General features: G+C 37.6%; 1 protein-coding gene across 1 annotated transcript in view; it reads right to left on the bottom strand.

Moving 5' to 3' along the window:
• RALGAPA1 (Ral GTPase activating protein catalytic subunit alpha 1) overlaps positions 1 to 17,967 on the bottom strand; it is a 124,300-nt gene that overhangs the window by 53,706 nt on the left and 52,627 nt on the right. The window contains exons 22-32 of the mRNA XM_035902040.1: positions 16,843 to 17,036; positions 16,620 to 16,718; positions 16,353 to 16,508; positions 14,770 to 14,898; positions 13,679 to 13,804; positions 12,368 to 12,426; positions 9,787 to 9,895; positions 4,094 to 4,204; positions 3,040 to 3,108; positions 1,103 to 1,237; positions 183 to 366 (exon numbers count right to left, since the gene is read on the bottom strand). Coding sequence (XP_035757933.1) covers positions 183 to 366; positions 1,103 to 1,237; positions 3,040 to 3,108; positions 4,094 to 4,204; positions 9,787 to 9,895; positions 12,368 to 12,426; positions 13,679 to 13,804; positions 14,770 to 14,898; positions 16,353 to 16,508; positions 16,620 to 16,718; positions 16,843 to 17,036 — 1,371 coding nt within the window. The remainder of the gene's footprint in view (positions 1 to 182; positions 367 to 1,102; positions 1,238 to 3,039; positions 3,109 to 4,093; positions 4,205 to 9,786; positions 9,896 to 12,367; positions 12,427 to 13,678; positions 13,805 to 14,769; positions 14,899 to 16,352; positions 16,509 to 16,619; positions 16,719 to 16,842; positions 17,037 to 17,967) is intronic.

Here is a 17,967-nt window from a genome sequence, read left to right as displayed (position 1 = left end):
GAAGATACTTATTTCACTTAATCGAACAGTAATTGCTCAAAATTATGTTAGCTCATTCCATCCTAATGGTTCTTACCTAGTGTCTAGGTATAATTTAAAACATGCTTTAGACAAACACTTCAATACTGGAAACCAAGATAAGATCTTTTTGAAAGAAAATGTATTTAGGCAATTTTACAAACCTTCAGTGACTGGCTGAAGTTTAGAAGACCTCTCAGAGTCTGGAGAATGCAGTGGTTCTGGTTCCTTCAAGCTTTCTAAATGCATAAAAGGATCATAATCCACACATGCCAAATCAGAAAGGCTTAGAGGAAAATATTTAGGGTTGCTAAAACACTGAGATCCATAGACACAACCATGCAGAACCTAGAACAAAACCAGAATTTCATGGCATTAACTACTGAAATTTCTACTTGATAGTTTTATAAGAAATTAAGTTTATTTTTATTTACATTTTTAATTGATTTGTTAGAACCAGATAGGCAGGACAAAATGTTGGAAAATTTTAGATGCTTAATGTTTATGGAAACACTCCCTGGTCTGCAAAAAAAATTGTTAAAACAGCGTCTACACTGAAGTGGAATTTAACAATAAAGAAACGAAAAACACAACTTACAACAAATCACTAAGCTACCTTTATTTTTAGATCTCCTATCTTCTTTAATTACATATGCTAGGTCTAAGCTGCTGGAGGTTTTAATCCCCTTCCCTTGCAAAAAAAAAATACCTATCTTTGTTCTGTGTCCCTACAGACAGCAATTATAACTTAGTGCTTTTTACTTAATAAAATTACTTGGTATAAAAAAGCTACTTCCTCATCTGTCTTAAATGTATACCTGGTCTTCCGCAACAAAATGTCTCCTATTGGTATGACATACAAAAGTAACTTGGCTAAATATCACAAAACGTAAGACAAAGTTACAATTCCAAATATACCAAAACTCGAGCAGTTAGAGTAAAACATGTAAGAACTAAGACAGCACCCCACATTTCAGCAGTAGAACGGAGGTCAGCTTACAGGAATCTGTGTCTTCATTTCCATGAAAACTGACACTATCTCTATACATAGAAATTCTCATTTAGTGAGTAAAGAAACATGTACCTTATATATACAATTAAGAACGGATCTTTCAGTCTTATCATTTTCTGCTCCTGTAGTGTGAAGAGGCTGCAGCAAAGTCTTTAATGGCAAGGCCATTATCCAATCCAATAAGCACAGAAGTAAAGAAACCACCAACTGGAACAAACACTTTCAATTACAAATCAATTAAACCAGCACCTGCTACTTCACATTTATCACTATTTTACTTCTGTTTTACTTTCTTTTCTCAACTCAGTAGAGTCAGCTTTCTGCAGTAATGGCAGGTCACGCTTGTTTAAAAGACACTGTATCTTCAAAACCTATGGCATCAGTAAAAACTTTAGCTACTGACCATCCATACAACAGTTTCTCATCATAAGTCTATGAGCAGATACTGTGCTTAAGAGGATACTCATGATTTTTCAAAATGGATTTGTAGGGTGCTGTTTTTAAAATAACAGATTATACAGGTACAAATTGAGGCTGATGCGCCATTCTGCACATAAACCTCACTGTAAAGTGAATCAAAGATTACACAAAACTGAACTATTTCAGCTGCATTTGTTGCTTTATAAGTAACACAGAATTTCCTTCACAACATGTCAATAATGCCACACAGCACCAGGTATCACCTGAAAGAAATCCAACTGCTTTCTGTATGGTAGGCTACTCAGCCAGCAAAAGAACCAACTCCCTCTAGGGGATTATTTTAAAGACTGTACAACAGAATTGGATTAAGACACAGATATACACCAAATTATTAATAGCTTATTGGCTTCAAATAATTATTTTTAATTTCTAAAACTTAGTTGTGGAAGAGGAAACAATTCAGATAAACAGCTGCAAGATTCTCTAAAATATTTCCCAAGTTAAAGTCTTTCAAATAAAATCCACTTAACTAATTTACTAATAAATGACGTATAAACATCATACTCATTTCACATAATACATTACAGGTTTGTCTCTCAGAGGCACCATATGATAAACTTAATGATGAAGGGCTCTGAGTATTTTTATATTAAACCAATTTTTAAGAAACCCATTAGGACTAGGTTTGTCAAACTAGGGAAGCCAATTTTTGGTATGGTATTTGATGTACAGTGATCAGCATCGGTTCATGGGGAAACTTATTGACTTAGAAGAAGCATCTCAAGCGGAAAGGTGGCTAGCTTGGCACACTGATGTAGCCTACAACAGCCACTGCCTCCTCACAAGCAGAGAGGAGAGGCAAAAGGGAGCTCTGGAGGCCAAAACGACCCTGCCATGAATGTCAGCTCCTGCAGGAATAGGTGGCCCAGAACAACAGAGCTGTCAGTGATAAAGTGCACCAAAGCACCCAAGTCTAAATGACCACTGTGTCCCAAATTCCTAGAACAAAGCCACATAATTCAGAAGCGAGACAGCTTTCAGGAGGCAGAAAGTACTACTCTGAGTATCAGCTGAAGAAGGAGCCTGTCTTAGCTAGGGGACGAAGGCCCACTGAAAATACGAAAAGATAGCAATTGTTTTGAAGGGTGACACCAATCAAATTCCTCTGAAGATTACAAGCTATCTTGCTCAGGAATGTACTTTTATAATAGAAAGTGCAAAAATTCATAATCTCATACATATTTTGAAAGGTATTGTCTACAAGTTATGAATGTATTTTCACTATAAGACAAGTTTGAAAAGACTACATTACTTTCTTTGCTTGTAAGTTCACTCAAGATAAGGAAAAAGACGACTTTCTAATCACTGAAAACAATTAATCTCAATCAATTTAAAATGCATGTTTTCTACGAAAACATCAGAAGTTCAGTTGCATAAAGAATATTGCTGGAATTCTGAGAAAACTATACTGTATTATACTTAAAGAGCTGAATCCCTACTCTAAGGCACAGCTTAAATTTTTTAACAATGTTATGTCACACAGTTTTGCAATTAAATTGACACATTAAAAAGAAATGGAAAATATTTACCCTCTTGTCCTGTTCGTAAGAGGAAGCTTCTGTACTGGGTAGCAGATGGGTAATAGTTGCTATCAGAATCTGGGGAAAATATACCATAGGTTTTTTAAAAATACAGCTTAAATGTTTAAATTTAAAACATTTTTAAGCAGGTAGATGTGACACAATACTAGATTCATGGTTAAATTCTATTAAGTTCTTTTGAGACAAATTACAGTTTTCCTTGCCACTTTTTCTTTAGAATGAAATCCTTTAAATTGAATTTTGCAGAAGATGTTGAAGGAATAGGTTCTGCTTGACTGACGTAGGTGCATTATGGACAATGAAATTACACAGCTACTCCAAATATTCAGGCAGGAAGAGAACTTGATTCAACACACTTGTAGGGTGCAGAAAGGAGCCTAATGTGGGTTTGTGTAAAGGGCTATTTGTGCTCCAATATTTCTTAGATCTACTAGAATTTGTAAACACCCTGCCTCTACTTAATCAACAATATGACTACAGAGGAGGAGAGAAATGCTTTGCTATACCTCTTAAGAAGCTTCCACACAATTCTCTTTCCAATTACCTGGGAGACCTCTATATTTTCCCTGTGGTTGAGACTCACAGAGGCCACTGCCTACTTCCTTGTTAAAGTATATTAAAAATAATTATTTTTGCTTTATACTGAAATACTTTAATGCAAAGTGGTTTGCATATGGATATGCAAAATACAATTGCAGACCCATATTTTAAGTAATCACTTTCTCATTAAACTTAAATAAACATTCGAAGATATTGAATATTACAAAAAATTTGCACTTTATTGACAATATTCTCATGTAAATAATGACAGTAGTGCTGGAGAAAAAATAAGCACGATAGGGCCATTTTACATATTAGTATTGGAGTCAGCAAGTAAGTGCAATGTGAACCCACACAATGTTCAGCAAGGTGATGTTTCTACTTTTGTGTGGAAATTTGTGAAACATACTTGTCAATATTCTGATATTTTAATTTCAGCAAAATACATTTTACTGATACATTTAAAAGAATTAAAATTTTTGAATTTTTAAAAATTACTTACTTGAATAATTCTTAAAGGTGAATCAGCTTGATACACTTGAAGCCTATGTACGTAATGTATCAGCATGTTCAGCATACTGCAGGCAACTTGGGCTACTGTTTTATTTGGAAACTAGAAAAGAACATTAAAAGTACAAGCATAAGTAAAAGTATGGAGTATGAAGCTTTAATCAACATTTTTTACTGGTGGTATCTATGTAAGCATAAAGAAAGACTATGAAAGGCTCTTACAAGTCAGCCACAGACATGGAAACCAGAGTACACAGGGTAGTTAATTCTTGTTCTGAATTATTTGTTAAATTGTTCCGAATTCCCCGTTCTCAGTGGATGCGGTTTCACACTACTGTCAGCTTTTAAGTAGAACATGGCAGACATCTTATATCTGCAAGTCTTCACAGAGCTTATGACAGGAACACGATTACATTTCAGTCCTCATGAGACAGCCTCTCTCCGTGCTGTGAACGTACACTGTAAGAGCACAGTAAGCAGGGTACAGAATCTAATGGTCAGACTCAAGTGACAACCAAAAAAAATTAAATAAAATTGAAAGCATAACAATTTGATTACAGAACTTCAGATCAAATCCAGACTGTTGAAAACATCCTTACAGGCTTAGGAAAACCCCAAAGTCACTGGAGAGGACAAAAGGGGTGGACAATCCAGAGTAACTTAATACAGACTATCCAGATCACTGAATTGAAGAAAAGAATACCTGAGAAAAAGGCCTGGGGACTTTTCAGAGTCTTTGAATAATCAGCTGTTCACTACTTGAAAACAAGGAGCATTTCCTTTTCCTTTTTTTTTTTTTTTTTTTGAAGAGCAACATCAGGCTCTAAAATGAAGATGAGTGAATGATTTCTAGTACAGATTAGTTAACCTCTTTCTGTTCTCTGGTTGAAGAGAATTTTTATTTTTTTTTTTAATTTAAGAAAGGGAACAAAAGGCTGAAGGGTATGAAGGGTATAAAGTAACGAATATTAATAAAACTTAAAACATGTGCACTCGAATTTTCTTTTTTATGGGAAAAGCACCAGGTAGGAAGTTTTGACCAAGAATACAGGGATTGGTGCAAACAGATCAAATACTTCATCTACTTCAGAAGTCTGTCTCAGAATGGTCACTATATCACATTTCAAAAGAAGGCACAGACGCTTTAGAACAGGCAATCATAGCTGTGTCCCAGAAGGACATTTTCCTAAACCAAAGCAGCAACACTGTATTTATGCTGGGTAGCAAAACAATTCACCTCTTTCATGTTGGCTGCTTTGCTCTGACTTCTCTTCCAAGAGCCTTCAGAGGCAGCCCAAAGACAGCTGTGCGGTCCTACAACCATTTCACCAGCCATTCTCAATCTCAGGAAAATGCTCTGTTATAAAGCGTAAGAATTCTCTACTTTGATATGATCTTACTTATAGTAGTGTAATTGTGGGCATACTTTTTAAAAAGTTACTCAATGGGGGAAAAAAAAAAAAAGCTTTCCATGAACTGGCACTGTGCCTGGTGTGTAACTCTCAGGGTCTCTCTCGGAAGCGTAGTCCTGACACACTTTTCATCTTTGCGAGAATCCATTGCTTTCTGGGTTTACATTAGCAGTTTAAACTTGTCTGTACTTACAAATAACCTATTTTTGACACTCATTCAGCTAAGCCTGTACAACACAATTCTGTGAGGTATCAGCAGCATTTTTGAGAGCAGCATAATGTAAATACGAGATTGCAGGGGTCTGGAAGGCTGGTTCGGATCCTTTGGGCTCAGACTTCAGGAGAGGTTAATACAGATACAGCAGCATTGCCACACTGCTAGGAGAAGTGCTAGCTAAATTCAGAGTGAGCTGCTGGAGTGCAGTTCTGAATATGCTTCTGTATTTCAGAAATAGGCATATAACTGTTGCTAACATTTCTATTCATTGTTATTTGGTCAATCAGTAAGTTGGACTAGGACTGTAGCTCCCTATCCATTCATTTCTCCTCAAAATAAGAAAATAATCTATTTTGGGAGTTCAAATCTCCGACTATTTGGAAGCCAGGAGATTGCTTAGGTAACAAATTAGAGCTAATTTGTTTCTCCCATGATATATTTATGAACTTTTCATTTCACGATTGAACTCTATTGTGAATGTCTGTTGCTGCTCAGAACAGGGGAAAAGCCAATGTGCTCTGGATGCTTTTGCCAACACACAGCAAAGCAGAAATATAAACATCTTTGTCTCGTCACTCAAGAAGTAATTTATGTTTAATATAAATGAAATACAAATAATTGGTTTAATAAATATGTCAAAGAAAAATAAGAGAAGCCACAGTGAATGTCAGGATTAAAAATAGTTCAAACTTTGATAAACTGCAGAAGAAAGATAAAACCAGCATCATCTGCCCCATACCAAACTTGCACAGGAACTTGATAAAATGCACTAGTTAAGGGATATTAAAAAGCAAGGGGAAAATGCTGGAAGAGAGTATTAGTGAAGCTGCAAAGGATGAATGTGATTTTGCAAAACAGGAAATTGCAATTTAGAGTCTAATACTAAAAGCCCCGAAGCTACTAATTTTAGACATAGACTCAAATCCGGCTTCACAGAATGTGATCAACTGATTTGCTAAGATACTTTTCAAATTCCCATTGCTGAAAAGAAGAGTTAGTTCACAACATCTGACACAAGCCATGTATAACAAGTGTACACCCCAATTTTCATCAACGGCCTAGAAAGACTAGGCTATTCACTGAAGTTTGATGTAAACGAAGAGCATGCAGAAAGGTTCTGAAAATAAATTGGTACATATTTTAAAAGTTGAAGACATTGTCCACAAACACGCAAGTCTGCAAAATGCTAGAAAATGCTTTTAATAATTTGTTAATTATTCCATAAAATATGAACAAATATGAAAAAGATTTGCAAAAAGTAAGAAAACAGAAACACTTCTCAAGGAAAAAAAAAAAGAAAAAAATTGCAGTTTTTAACAGAGATAATGAAAGGAATAGACTGTTGATATACTACCACCAATACAAAATCTCACAAGCAGAGCTGAAATCCAGTGAGATTAGTTTCAGAATAGTGAAAACTATCATTCACAAAAGGAAAGGCAGACAAATGTCAGAAAATCTCTTCTATTCAGAAGCATTTTATAGGCGTTGCACCACAATGAACAAGCTATATCTGAGCAAGCTGCATTTCCTGGTGAGAATCACTGTGCATACTGAATATGTTTAACAGATTCAGTCAGAACAGCAAATACCAAAAGAGTAAATCATCCCAGATTTCAAAAACTTAATGTGAAGGTGTTTATACAGATTTACCAGAGACTGTAAAGGTATATCTTACAAATTAGTTTCAGAACCATTGTACCAAGTGTAGGTGGGAAGATTTTGGTAGCAGTGGGCTGAAAGGGTAGCCTCTGTAGGAAGGGGCCAGGGACCCATTGCTGTTCATCCTACATTCTCCCCTCTCCTGCTTGGGCTGGCCGAGTGAGCGAGCAGCTGGATGAGAGTTTGGCTGCTAGCTGGGGCCAAGCCACCATACCCATTAAAAAGGAAAAGTTAAAGCCTCTGAAAAACTGTAAAATTACCCAGTGTTGCAGCATGCTTCATAAAAAATGGGAAATAAATTTTAATGAAAGCCATAAACCCAGGTGCTCTTATTACTCCCTTTCCACAGGTACTTTAGTCACATAAACTTTGATGCCAACTCTTGACCCTTCTATGGATTCAGATTTTTTCTAACAGGTACTGGCCTGGAATGACATGTCCTGGAATGACTATAGAAGAGCACTTTGCCACAGGAAAGCAAACATCCTCCCCTGCTTCCACGCACGCAGTGTAAGTACTTTACATCTTTCTCTAAGTATCTGGGCAGGGCTGTATACTGTATAATACAACGGCTCTCGAACTCAGAAGTGAACAGGCACAGAATATAGTGAGGATATGGGGATAATGGGATTTGGTTGGTGGGGGCAATAAGAGGGCAGGTGAGCCAGAAGCACGAGAAGCTTTGGGAAACTTCTGCTTGGCCGTCAGCATTTGTCACCTTCCCACTTTCTTCCCTGTCCCTCTCTTACACTGGATGCTCCACTCAGTCTGGCAGACAAAGAGTACAAGGCAACAACTTGGCCTGGGACAGGCTTTTTGCATATGATGGCAGATGGCTCCCAAAACTGGGAACCCTTCCAGTTTCCTCTCTACCCTGGCCTTTCCCTTTTGCAATGTGTCAGCAGAATGTACCGCAGAGGCTTTAAGAGTACTATTAATCAGAGCTGGGGAACCCATGATGCCAATTAGTGAGGAATGTGGCTTCCCTCAGTGTCCATGGCTAGCCTAGACAGGAGACACAAATGCTGGAGAAGGAAAGACTCTGACACTTCTCTACACCAAAGCCTTTGTAAGGATCTGTACTGGGTGTACATGGCAAGGTTTTAGTAATGGAAGAGCTCCAGGGGGGTCTCAAGAAGACGCTGGGGGCTGCCCCATGCCAGACACAGGTGGTTCCAGCCAGCTCTGCAATGGACCCACCACAGGACACAGATGAGCCCATCTGCCAAGAGTGTGGCACCTTTGTAAAAGCATATTTAAGAAAGGGCAAGAACGCCACACAGGCAGAGAAGGAAAAAGAGAAAAAAAAAGGAACAAGAAACAGCAGGCAAACACGAAGGCAGGGGAGGAGGTGCTCCAGATGCTGGAGCAGAGATTCCCCTGCAGCCCATGGAAAAGACCACGCCAGAGGAGATATCCACACTGCAGCCATAAAGCATCCCACACTGCAATGCTGGATACTTTCTGAGGGAACTGCAGTCCACAGACAGCCCACACTAGAGCAGGCTTATCCTGAAGGACCGCAGGCAGTGGAAGGACCCCCACTAACTCAGGGAGGAAGGAGTGGCAGAGAGGAACTGTGATGGACCGACCATAACTCCTCATTCCCCATCCCCTCTGCACTACTTGGGAGGGGGCAGGAGGAGTTGGGAACAAAGGAGTGAAGTTCAGCCTGCGAAAAGGGGAAGGCAAGGAAAGGTGGTGTTTTAAATTTTGTCTTTGTTTCCCACTGCCTAAATTATTTTAATTGGCAATACATTAAATTAATTTCTGCAAGTCAAATCTGTTTTGCCCCTGATGGTAGCTGGTAAGCAATCTCCCTGTCTTCATCTTGACCCATAAGATTTTTCATCCTGTTTTCTCCCCCTGTCCTGTTGAGGAAAGGGAGCAAGTGAGTGGCTGGGTGGGAGTTTGGCCCTCACCCAAGGTTAAATTCACCAAAGGATACTAGATCTAGTTACAAACAGATGCAGAAAACCCTGCTGGGAGCTTGGGTCCAATATGTGGGAAGGGGTATAGCTGGACAAAGTCAGACAAAGCCAGTAGTGGTTTTGCTGAAACCTGAATTGCAAGGATTATTTATGAAAGCTGGGATGATGGATAAACTACTATGCTCCAAAGGGCACAGGTTAGAGTCAAGTGGCTAATGACAAATATTAAGATAAGGATCCACTACCTTATTTCCCAGCAGACCATTTCCTCCAAACTTAAATAAGGGTAAAGATCTCTTTTGACAGAATTCAGAGATTCTCCAGTTAAATTGAATTCAGTCTTTCGTAAGGACTAAAAATGAGACTGTGAAGTAAGGATGCTAAAATGTGACCATGACTTTGAACAGGTAAAGTATCTTCACATGTAAAGGCAATATACATTGTAAAAGTGTTAATCTCTCACCTTTAAAGAAACACAAATCACATTCAGTGCTTCCTTGATCTGAGGATGATGTGACTCATGAACCAGCTCCTCACAGATCCAAATACCAAGGCTGCAAAGAGCAACACATCTGCAAAACAATGTTGGAGGACAAGCTGTTGAGAAACATGCTACAAGAATGTGAAATTTTTATGTTTCATTATATGTCTTGCTAAAATCTAACAAATATGTTTTTCATGTTTCAAAAAGAACTACACAAAACCCTTACAATGCTGTAACTTACTTAAAAATGAGAAAGAAATCCCAAGTACCCTGGGTGAAGGCACAGGAAAGTACAAAGGAAGCACCATTCTGAGCAACTGAAAAATCCAAAAGACATCAAGAACTCCTGCACTTCTGTGTGCTTTTTGGATTAAAAATACTAACTGAAATCAGTGTATGGGAATTTCATACATATTTTCTTAAGACAAAGTAAAAATTGTGGTGGCACGCTCCTCCTCCTCAACATGAGAGTTTGCTCACATTTGTTCAGAGCTTCTGGGACACAGATACGAGAGAGGAGTATTATTTGTTCATAGATATTATCATTTTTTTAGATTGACAATAAAAAAAGATTAATAGAGGAGGGGTAAATGAATGCTAGAGACAGTATACATAGTGTGATTAAATACTTCAACTTTTGTTGTTTCTTCATTTAAGATCAGGAAATGGAAAAAAGTGTAAAGGTAAAGAGTATTTAGATAGATGTGTTCAAATCAGCAGAGATGGATGAAATTTATTCAGAAATGTTAAGAAGCTAGCTTAAGCAATCTCTGAATCATTAGTAATTATCTTCAAGAACACAGGCTGCAAATATTTTGGAAACAACTTTGGAATTCAAAATCCTCTGGATAAAATGGAGACCAGTCCAAAATTGACAAGATAAAAGCTGGTCATGGGAACTGCAAAGCATTACATCTGGGAAGGAAAAATCATATGCTAGAATAGAAACAGAAGTGGCTATGAAGCCTGTGCTGTAGAAAAAGAATTTTAAGGCTATGCAGAATCATGAAACCGCTAACTGCAGCAAAAACCTTGGAATTAATTCTACATGATAGTGTAAATATGATGTCAAACCACCCTGTTTTGTTTTTACACGTCACTGAAATCTCAATTGCAAGACTGCCTCCATTACATTTTGATTAATACAATTTCAGACTAAAGACAACCTTGAGGGTGTCTAGGAAAAAAAGTGACAAAAATAATAAAGAGTTTTGAGGAATATTACATATGGAGGAAAAGTTGAAGGGCATACTGAGTCCAGATCACAATTAAGGAAAGGAATTATAAGAAAACTTCCAATGTGCAGTAAGTCACCGAAGAGTTTAATTATCAGTAGAAAAGATTTCTCCTATATACTGGTCATAAAAACAACCTGACTGTAAAAATTAGATAACTATTGGAACAGTCTATCTGAGATTTTTGTAACTTTCTTCTTAGAGAAAATTTTCAGGACCATTTAGGCAAGCTACTTTAATGTTTCAAACACACTTCAGCCTTGGAGAAGGGAGAGCTTACAGAAGTACTCTTGGTCCCTTCCCAATCTGCACTTTCACTATTTCCACAGTATGTGTTTCAACAAAAGAAAATATGTTCAAACAAAAGAAAATATGAACATAGAATAGAGTTAACAATATAGACAGTTTGTGTAAGCTGACTCGGAAAATAAACCTTTAGTATATGGAAAAGTAGACAGCTCTAATTCCATGTTACTATTTAATGTTTTCTTCATGCTACTGAGGTCCATTCCACGCCTGACGACATACTGATGTACAAAGTATCCAGGAGTCTGTGAGGTTTCTACCAAGAACACCACTTTCACTATCATTCCTCAGAGTTGTCTCTGAAAAACTGCGTAGTTATGTGGCTACAGTGTTGTTATTAAAAAATCAAAGCCTTAACAGCATAAGCAGAAAAAGAGATGAACACCGAGTTCATCAACCTATCACTTCATTTCCAGACTGGCAGCAGCAGGAGAGGAAATTGATTAATACAGTTATTAATCTTTATAGATGGGGATCTGAGAGCAGAAGATACTTCAGATAACTGACTTCCTTGAAGCTCAGTTGGGTCAAGTATGTAATGGAGCGAAAAACATCGACCCTCTGTGGAAGAGATAAAGAACAGAGATTTATAGCTTCGGTAGCAATAACAGCACTCAGACTCACTAGAGATACACAAAGCTATGTATGCAAGTTCCAAGAAATCAAAGTTCTCTCCTAGGGAACTGCAAAGACAATTAGACGCTGAGCTGACACGGCAAAATCATAATGCAGATCCCAAATATGACGTCTGATAGTAACCCAGGTGAACTCCGTAGTGCTGTGAAACAGATGATATCAGAGAATTTATTCCCAAAAGAAACAGTGGATAAACTGCCACTGAGAAGCGAGGCAGTCAAGCTTCAGGAGCTGTGGGAACATTATTATTCCCACAAGGAAGCCATACCCATCTCTCTCCCAGAAGGAGAGGGGCACAGGCAACCCAAAGAGACATTGGGAATCTATACAGTATAATAAAGAAAAGAATCTATTAATTTAGAAGCTCTTTTTGTATGACCTACCGTGCAGGACCAGATGGTTCTTCTCTTGCTGAACTTAACACAGTTTTAATTATGAGTTCCTAAAACAAAGAGGAAAATATTCACTGATTTACCAGTAACTCCAACACATGAAGCACCAGAAAATTAGTATTTTATTATAGCACACAGAGGCATGTTGCTCAGCTAAGCCTCTAGTTTTGTGGTCAGATGGGTTGTCTGCTTACCACTACTCCAACCTTCTACTCTGCCCTGGGTGCTCATTATTGTGCTATCCCAAGAATATCCCACAGGTTACTGTCCTAATTTCTGCTCATTAACCATTTATCCAATTCTTGCCATGTTTATGTTTCCATAAAATATTACGGATTAGAAAAAAAAAAAATCCTCCCTAAAGCTGGCTTCTGTGAATAGCCCTGAAGGGTATTACAGAAAGTATCTATTACTTTGAGGTTTAAGGAAGCCAATTTTTCCCCTCTGGAATGATATTGATTTTAAAAGTCTTGGAAATAGTAAGTGTTTGGAAGTAGAACAAGTGACTACAGTCTTGACAGAATGATGTCAAGAAGAGTTCTGACTCAACTGCAGTGAAATGTCTGTAAAGCTGTAGGTTGCTCTCAATAAAACTCAAGTAAACAGCCATTATGCAATAAAAATGAGAAGGAAGGAATTCAAAATCAGGGCCCTAAAGGGAGCAAGGTGTAAAGCAGCTTCCAAGCCACCATCTCTCTCCAAATTGAAACAGTTTGGAAATTTATGGGGAGCCTTTCTTAGACACAGTAATCATACCTGATACACATACAGCAATTAAACACACAAACTGAACTGTGCCTGGTTTCAGTATACTGGCACACTACCCAACTCTGTGTAAAGATAGAGAGGGAAAGGTCTCCATTAACCTTTGCTTTTTGTCTAAAAGAACACACCGATGTACAAAGGTTTTCTAAAGTCCCTAGGAACACGGGCCGATTTCACCAGTTGTGAATTCTAAATAAATGAAATAATGTATCTTGAACGTCTCAGTCTTCTCCTTCTCAGCTGATTAAATCTGTGAGACTGCAAATAGCTATAATGAGAGTAGGCTTGAAAAGATGAGATAACACATCATTTTCTTTTACAAACCTATGAAAACACTTTAAAGTTAATAGCAGTTAAAAAGTATGTTTAGTAGTATAAAGTTTGACAAGATTTCATGGATCTTGAGCCTTATAATGTATTTGAAATGATTTCTGAAAAATTTTAGACCCTTAAAATTTCAGTTGATATTTCCTGGAACATTATATTAAACATATACTTGGTAGCTGAATACCATCCAAATACTCTTAAAAATCCTACCTTAACATCCGCAAACTGAGACACAGCAATGTCAGGAATGTTTGGGTGAAGAGCTGGCAGTTCATGATATAAATTGGGAAAACAGACTAGAGAACCTAAAAGAACTTGTGCTTCAACTCTTGGTGCCTAGAAGAAAAAAAGGTGCAATCAGGAAGCTGACATTTCTAGCTGCCTTCAAAGAGAACAATGGATGTAACTCTACAGTTATTTCCTTTCTCTTTCTACAAATTCCATTGAGCTGAGCAGACTGAGACCACAGCCCCATGGATTGCTATTCATGCATACCCCATGTTCCCATTTTCCAAGATGATCAAAAGGAAGCAGAGGAATTGTTAGGACCACAGGCAAATGACTGTGCTGCTAACTAGGCTTGGGTCTTGGGTTCAGCTAATTGAATAGGATGTGGAAAACTACCAGACATGACATGAGGCATTGCTGGACATGACAGGTAACCGTGTAAGAAGCTGACAGAGGCTTCAGAGAGTACCTTGAGGGAGGCTGGATTTCATAGTTGGTTAAAGGGGGAATGATGTGAGAAACAGTCAAAACCCACAGATAATTGGAGGGGAGTACTGGGGAGCTTTGAGGGAGTACAGTCATGCAAGGCCAACAGCACCTAGGTAATCGTATCAATGCCACTATATAAGGCTGAAGTTGCTTGGGTAACAATATCATAAATACGTCCAAATAGTGCAAACACTGGCAGATTCAAGTTCTCAAGCCTGATCATCAAAGACATTGCATACCAGAGATATGGAGGAATAAATATACTTTTAAAATGAAGCTACAGTCAAAATGGACATTTATTTTACATTTTAAGGCACAGATAAATGGCAGTCACAGTTCCGAGAACTCGGAAGTGAAAGAAGATTCTCTGCTTCAATGGCAGAGGTGCATTCTTCACGTATTTTCTGGAGAGGACTTGCATGTGTAGTGTTCTAGAATAAACCACTGATAGTATCTGTATTTGCTAACCATTACATTGAATTCTGGGGTCAAGTTACCTCCCTAGTCAAGGAAAAATACTCCTCAGTTTTCCCTCAAATCCTTTCCACTCTCACATAAATTGGAATTAACTGATGAAGACTTACATTGAGGAAAGAAGAAGCAGCCACTCTTCCTGCTGCTACAATGAAATCCATAATAAGCATGGTGGCACCAGGCAAACCAAGTGAAAAGAACTGAGGAGAGCAGTGCTTGATGATTGTATTGACAATATCCTTGCAGAAGAAAAAGACAGAAAAGGAAGAGTATCAACAAGATGAACAATGAACTAAGAAAAGGCAGGTATTTACCAAAGGTAGAAAGTAAAAAAGCAAGAAAGCACATGTACTGTGGCAATTAAAACTCATTACTGAGTGAAGAGTAGCATACAAAGATAAATTTCTTAAGTATACTCATATAAATAGAAGTAAACTATGGTATAGATCAATTTAACCTTAGACACTATTGTGCGAGGTTGGTACCAGGTCACACCTTATACTCATTTACGTTTAGTTTTTAAGTGTTCTATAAATGATTGACCATTCATGTAGTGGGATAACTAGCTATTATACTCTCTTAACAACATGTTTAAGTCTCTCCAACAAGTATCACCCGACTATAACTCTAAAAAAAGATACTAGCCTCTTACATATATCTGTATGGAACCAAAATATAAAGAAAGAATTATAATAAAGTGTTTTATAACATTTCTGGTATATAGTTACTCAACACAGCGTATTACATTCTTGTAGACTTAGTGAGGAAGTTTTTTAAATTAAGGTACATGATGCAATTTCTTCAGAAGTACTGGAAAAAGTATTAAATGTTTTAATTATTAAAAAACATCCCAAGTTCACAGATAGGCAAAAAAATAACCCTCTTCCTCCTCTGAATAATTCTCCAACAGTAGTGATATTCAACTAACCGGTGATACGTTATAGGAAGGTTTGCAATCCAGCAAGAAAAGCAGTGTAAACTGGTTGTTGTTAGAGGACAGAAACTGGAGATCTGTCCTATCCATAGCCATCTGTGGAGTAATTTTGGACTAGTTCTATTTTGCCCAGCTAATGAAAGCAGGGCTGTTTAAACCTTTGATCTCCCTATGCCTCTAACTGCTCCTCAAAAAAGTTCACAAAACCAACTTTTTCACACTTCTGATGCAAGCCTTTAAAAAGTGTTTAAGCCATACAGTATTTTCAGACTTGTTCATATTAAAACCTATGAAAAAGATCTACGCCCACTGATTAGATACACTCAGTATGTCTCAGTTTGCTGTTTCCTATACTTGGAGCAGTTTATTTCTACAGCAATGTAGTAAGCACGATTTACTTTCCCACTAGCTAAACAGTTGCATCAGGGAGCAAGTAAGAACAACGGTAGACCTCAGAGAGATCTGCTTCCTTCTCTTTCTTGCATGCTTCACTCTGTAACATACAATACAAGTAAAAAATGAGAGAGTACCTTTTCTGCCCTCGTATTTGCTTGAAATGGACTACAAAAAAAGCATTTCTGATTACAACCAGGAACATGAGGGCCATTTATCAAAGTCTAGAAAAAGTATCAGTCACATAACTATTTTCGAAAACAAAGTTAAATTACTGAGCTGAAAATCCATTCAGTATTTTTGATAAAACAATTTTATTTTTAGTTATAATATTTATATTAACCTGAATTTCACAATTAAACTTACTTGATCAACATGAAGAAGTCCACAGTGCATTATATTGTAGAAATGAGTTAAAAAATCTCTGTTTGGAGAAACATCTTGTCTTCGCTTCATTGTCTTACAAATGAGTTTATAAGCATGTAGCTTTCCTTGTTTGTATTTATCAGTCAGCATTGTTGCCTACAGTTTTAGAACAATATTTATTATTCACATATCAAAAAATACATTAAACACTCTTCTACACCTACATGATCTTTTATTTCTGTTTCACTGCTTAGCACTCAAATTTACCTTGAACAGCCATGGTGTTAGAATTCTCAGTGGTGGAATTAAAACTGGTGGAGACGGTGAAGTTAGGTTATCTGTTGAAATACCAAGATTGTCTCTTATCTGCAATTATTAAAAACAAAACAGAAAGATAAATATTTAAGGGAAATATACAAGGTTGTGTTTTTTTTATTCTGAAAATACTGCCCTATCAGATCAGGTTGGAGATGAGGTTCAGTTCTTTTACCTTGGCCAGATTTTGCCACAGTTCACAGAGGTAATCAAAAACCTGGGCATGAATCTCTGGATCCATGATGCTGTTGACATCTCCCAAAATTCCTAGCATTCGCCTCCACATCACAGTAGCAACATCTGCGTGCCATCCTGTAAGCGTTCCCCCAGCCATCACACTGCAACATTCTGAGGGGAATTCACTAGTTTCTGTAATGGAAGAAAAAACTATAGTGAGACTTACCTCTCCAGAAAAAGAAAAGTCCTGATACAACTATTACATACACAGCTTCTTAAAATCAAATGGGAAAAACAGATCAGGCTTTCAGAGTAAGATATTTCTTACCCATTCAGCCACCTCAACGCTGGATATGTTTAACTACATGTCTATTATCAAACTCTGTAGAGGAAGAATTGTCCTGTTTCTTATATTCTTTCCATAAATAACATTTAAGGTCACTATTGAAGCTCTAATATCGATCTGATGGACCTACTAGGGCCACTCCTTTTGTAAGTGCTGTCTTACATTCTTTGGAGTCAACGAATCTCCAGAACTCCACCTGCCTGCTTCCAAGTAAAATTACATTTCAACTTTCCACTTTTCCCAGTAAAATAGAAAGATTATTTTCCTTAGAATCTACCAGGAATGTAATTTACTGCAAATTGGAGAGAAAGGTGAGAGCAAACTTGTCTCTGGCTACTGCTCTATAAGCAGTAAATTTGTACGAGTGGAGAGGCAACATTCAGTAACCTAGCACCACAGTTTAACTCTCACCTAGCTCTCTCTACACATCAGTGTTATACGAACAAACATTCTTTTTTAGGTGGAAGATGATTAATCTAGTTTGTCCTTACAGAGAATACTTCAGTAGATTACGATGGCTAAAGTCTACTCAGCCTACACTCAACTAGCTAAATAGCCACACTGAACTAGCTAACGAGCCACAGTTTTAAACCAGCAGGCATCCAGAACCTCCTTTCCGCCCCTCTCAGGCGGATTTTCAAAACACCTCAGCACCAGAATTTGCTGAGATCTTCTGAAAACCTCGCAGCTCCCACAGGCATACAAAATCAAAATTAAAACTGAATTCAGCCTAATCACATAGCCTTGTCTTTTGAAGATCTGGACCACTGTGGTAGA

Source organism: Egretta garzetta, unplaced genomic scaffold, assembly GCF_000687185.1.
Source record: "Egretta garzetta isolate BGI_Z169 unplaced genomic scaffold, ASM68718v1 scaffold79, whole genome shotgun sequence".
NCBI lineage: Eukaryota > Metazoa > Chordata > Aves > Pelecaniformes > Ardeidae > Egretta > Egretta garzetta.
Note: the sequence above shows the minus strand (reverse complement) of the source record. Positions and strands in the feature narration are given on the sequence as shown.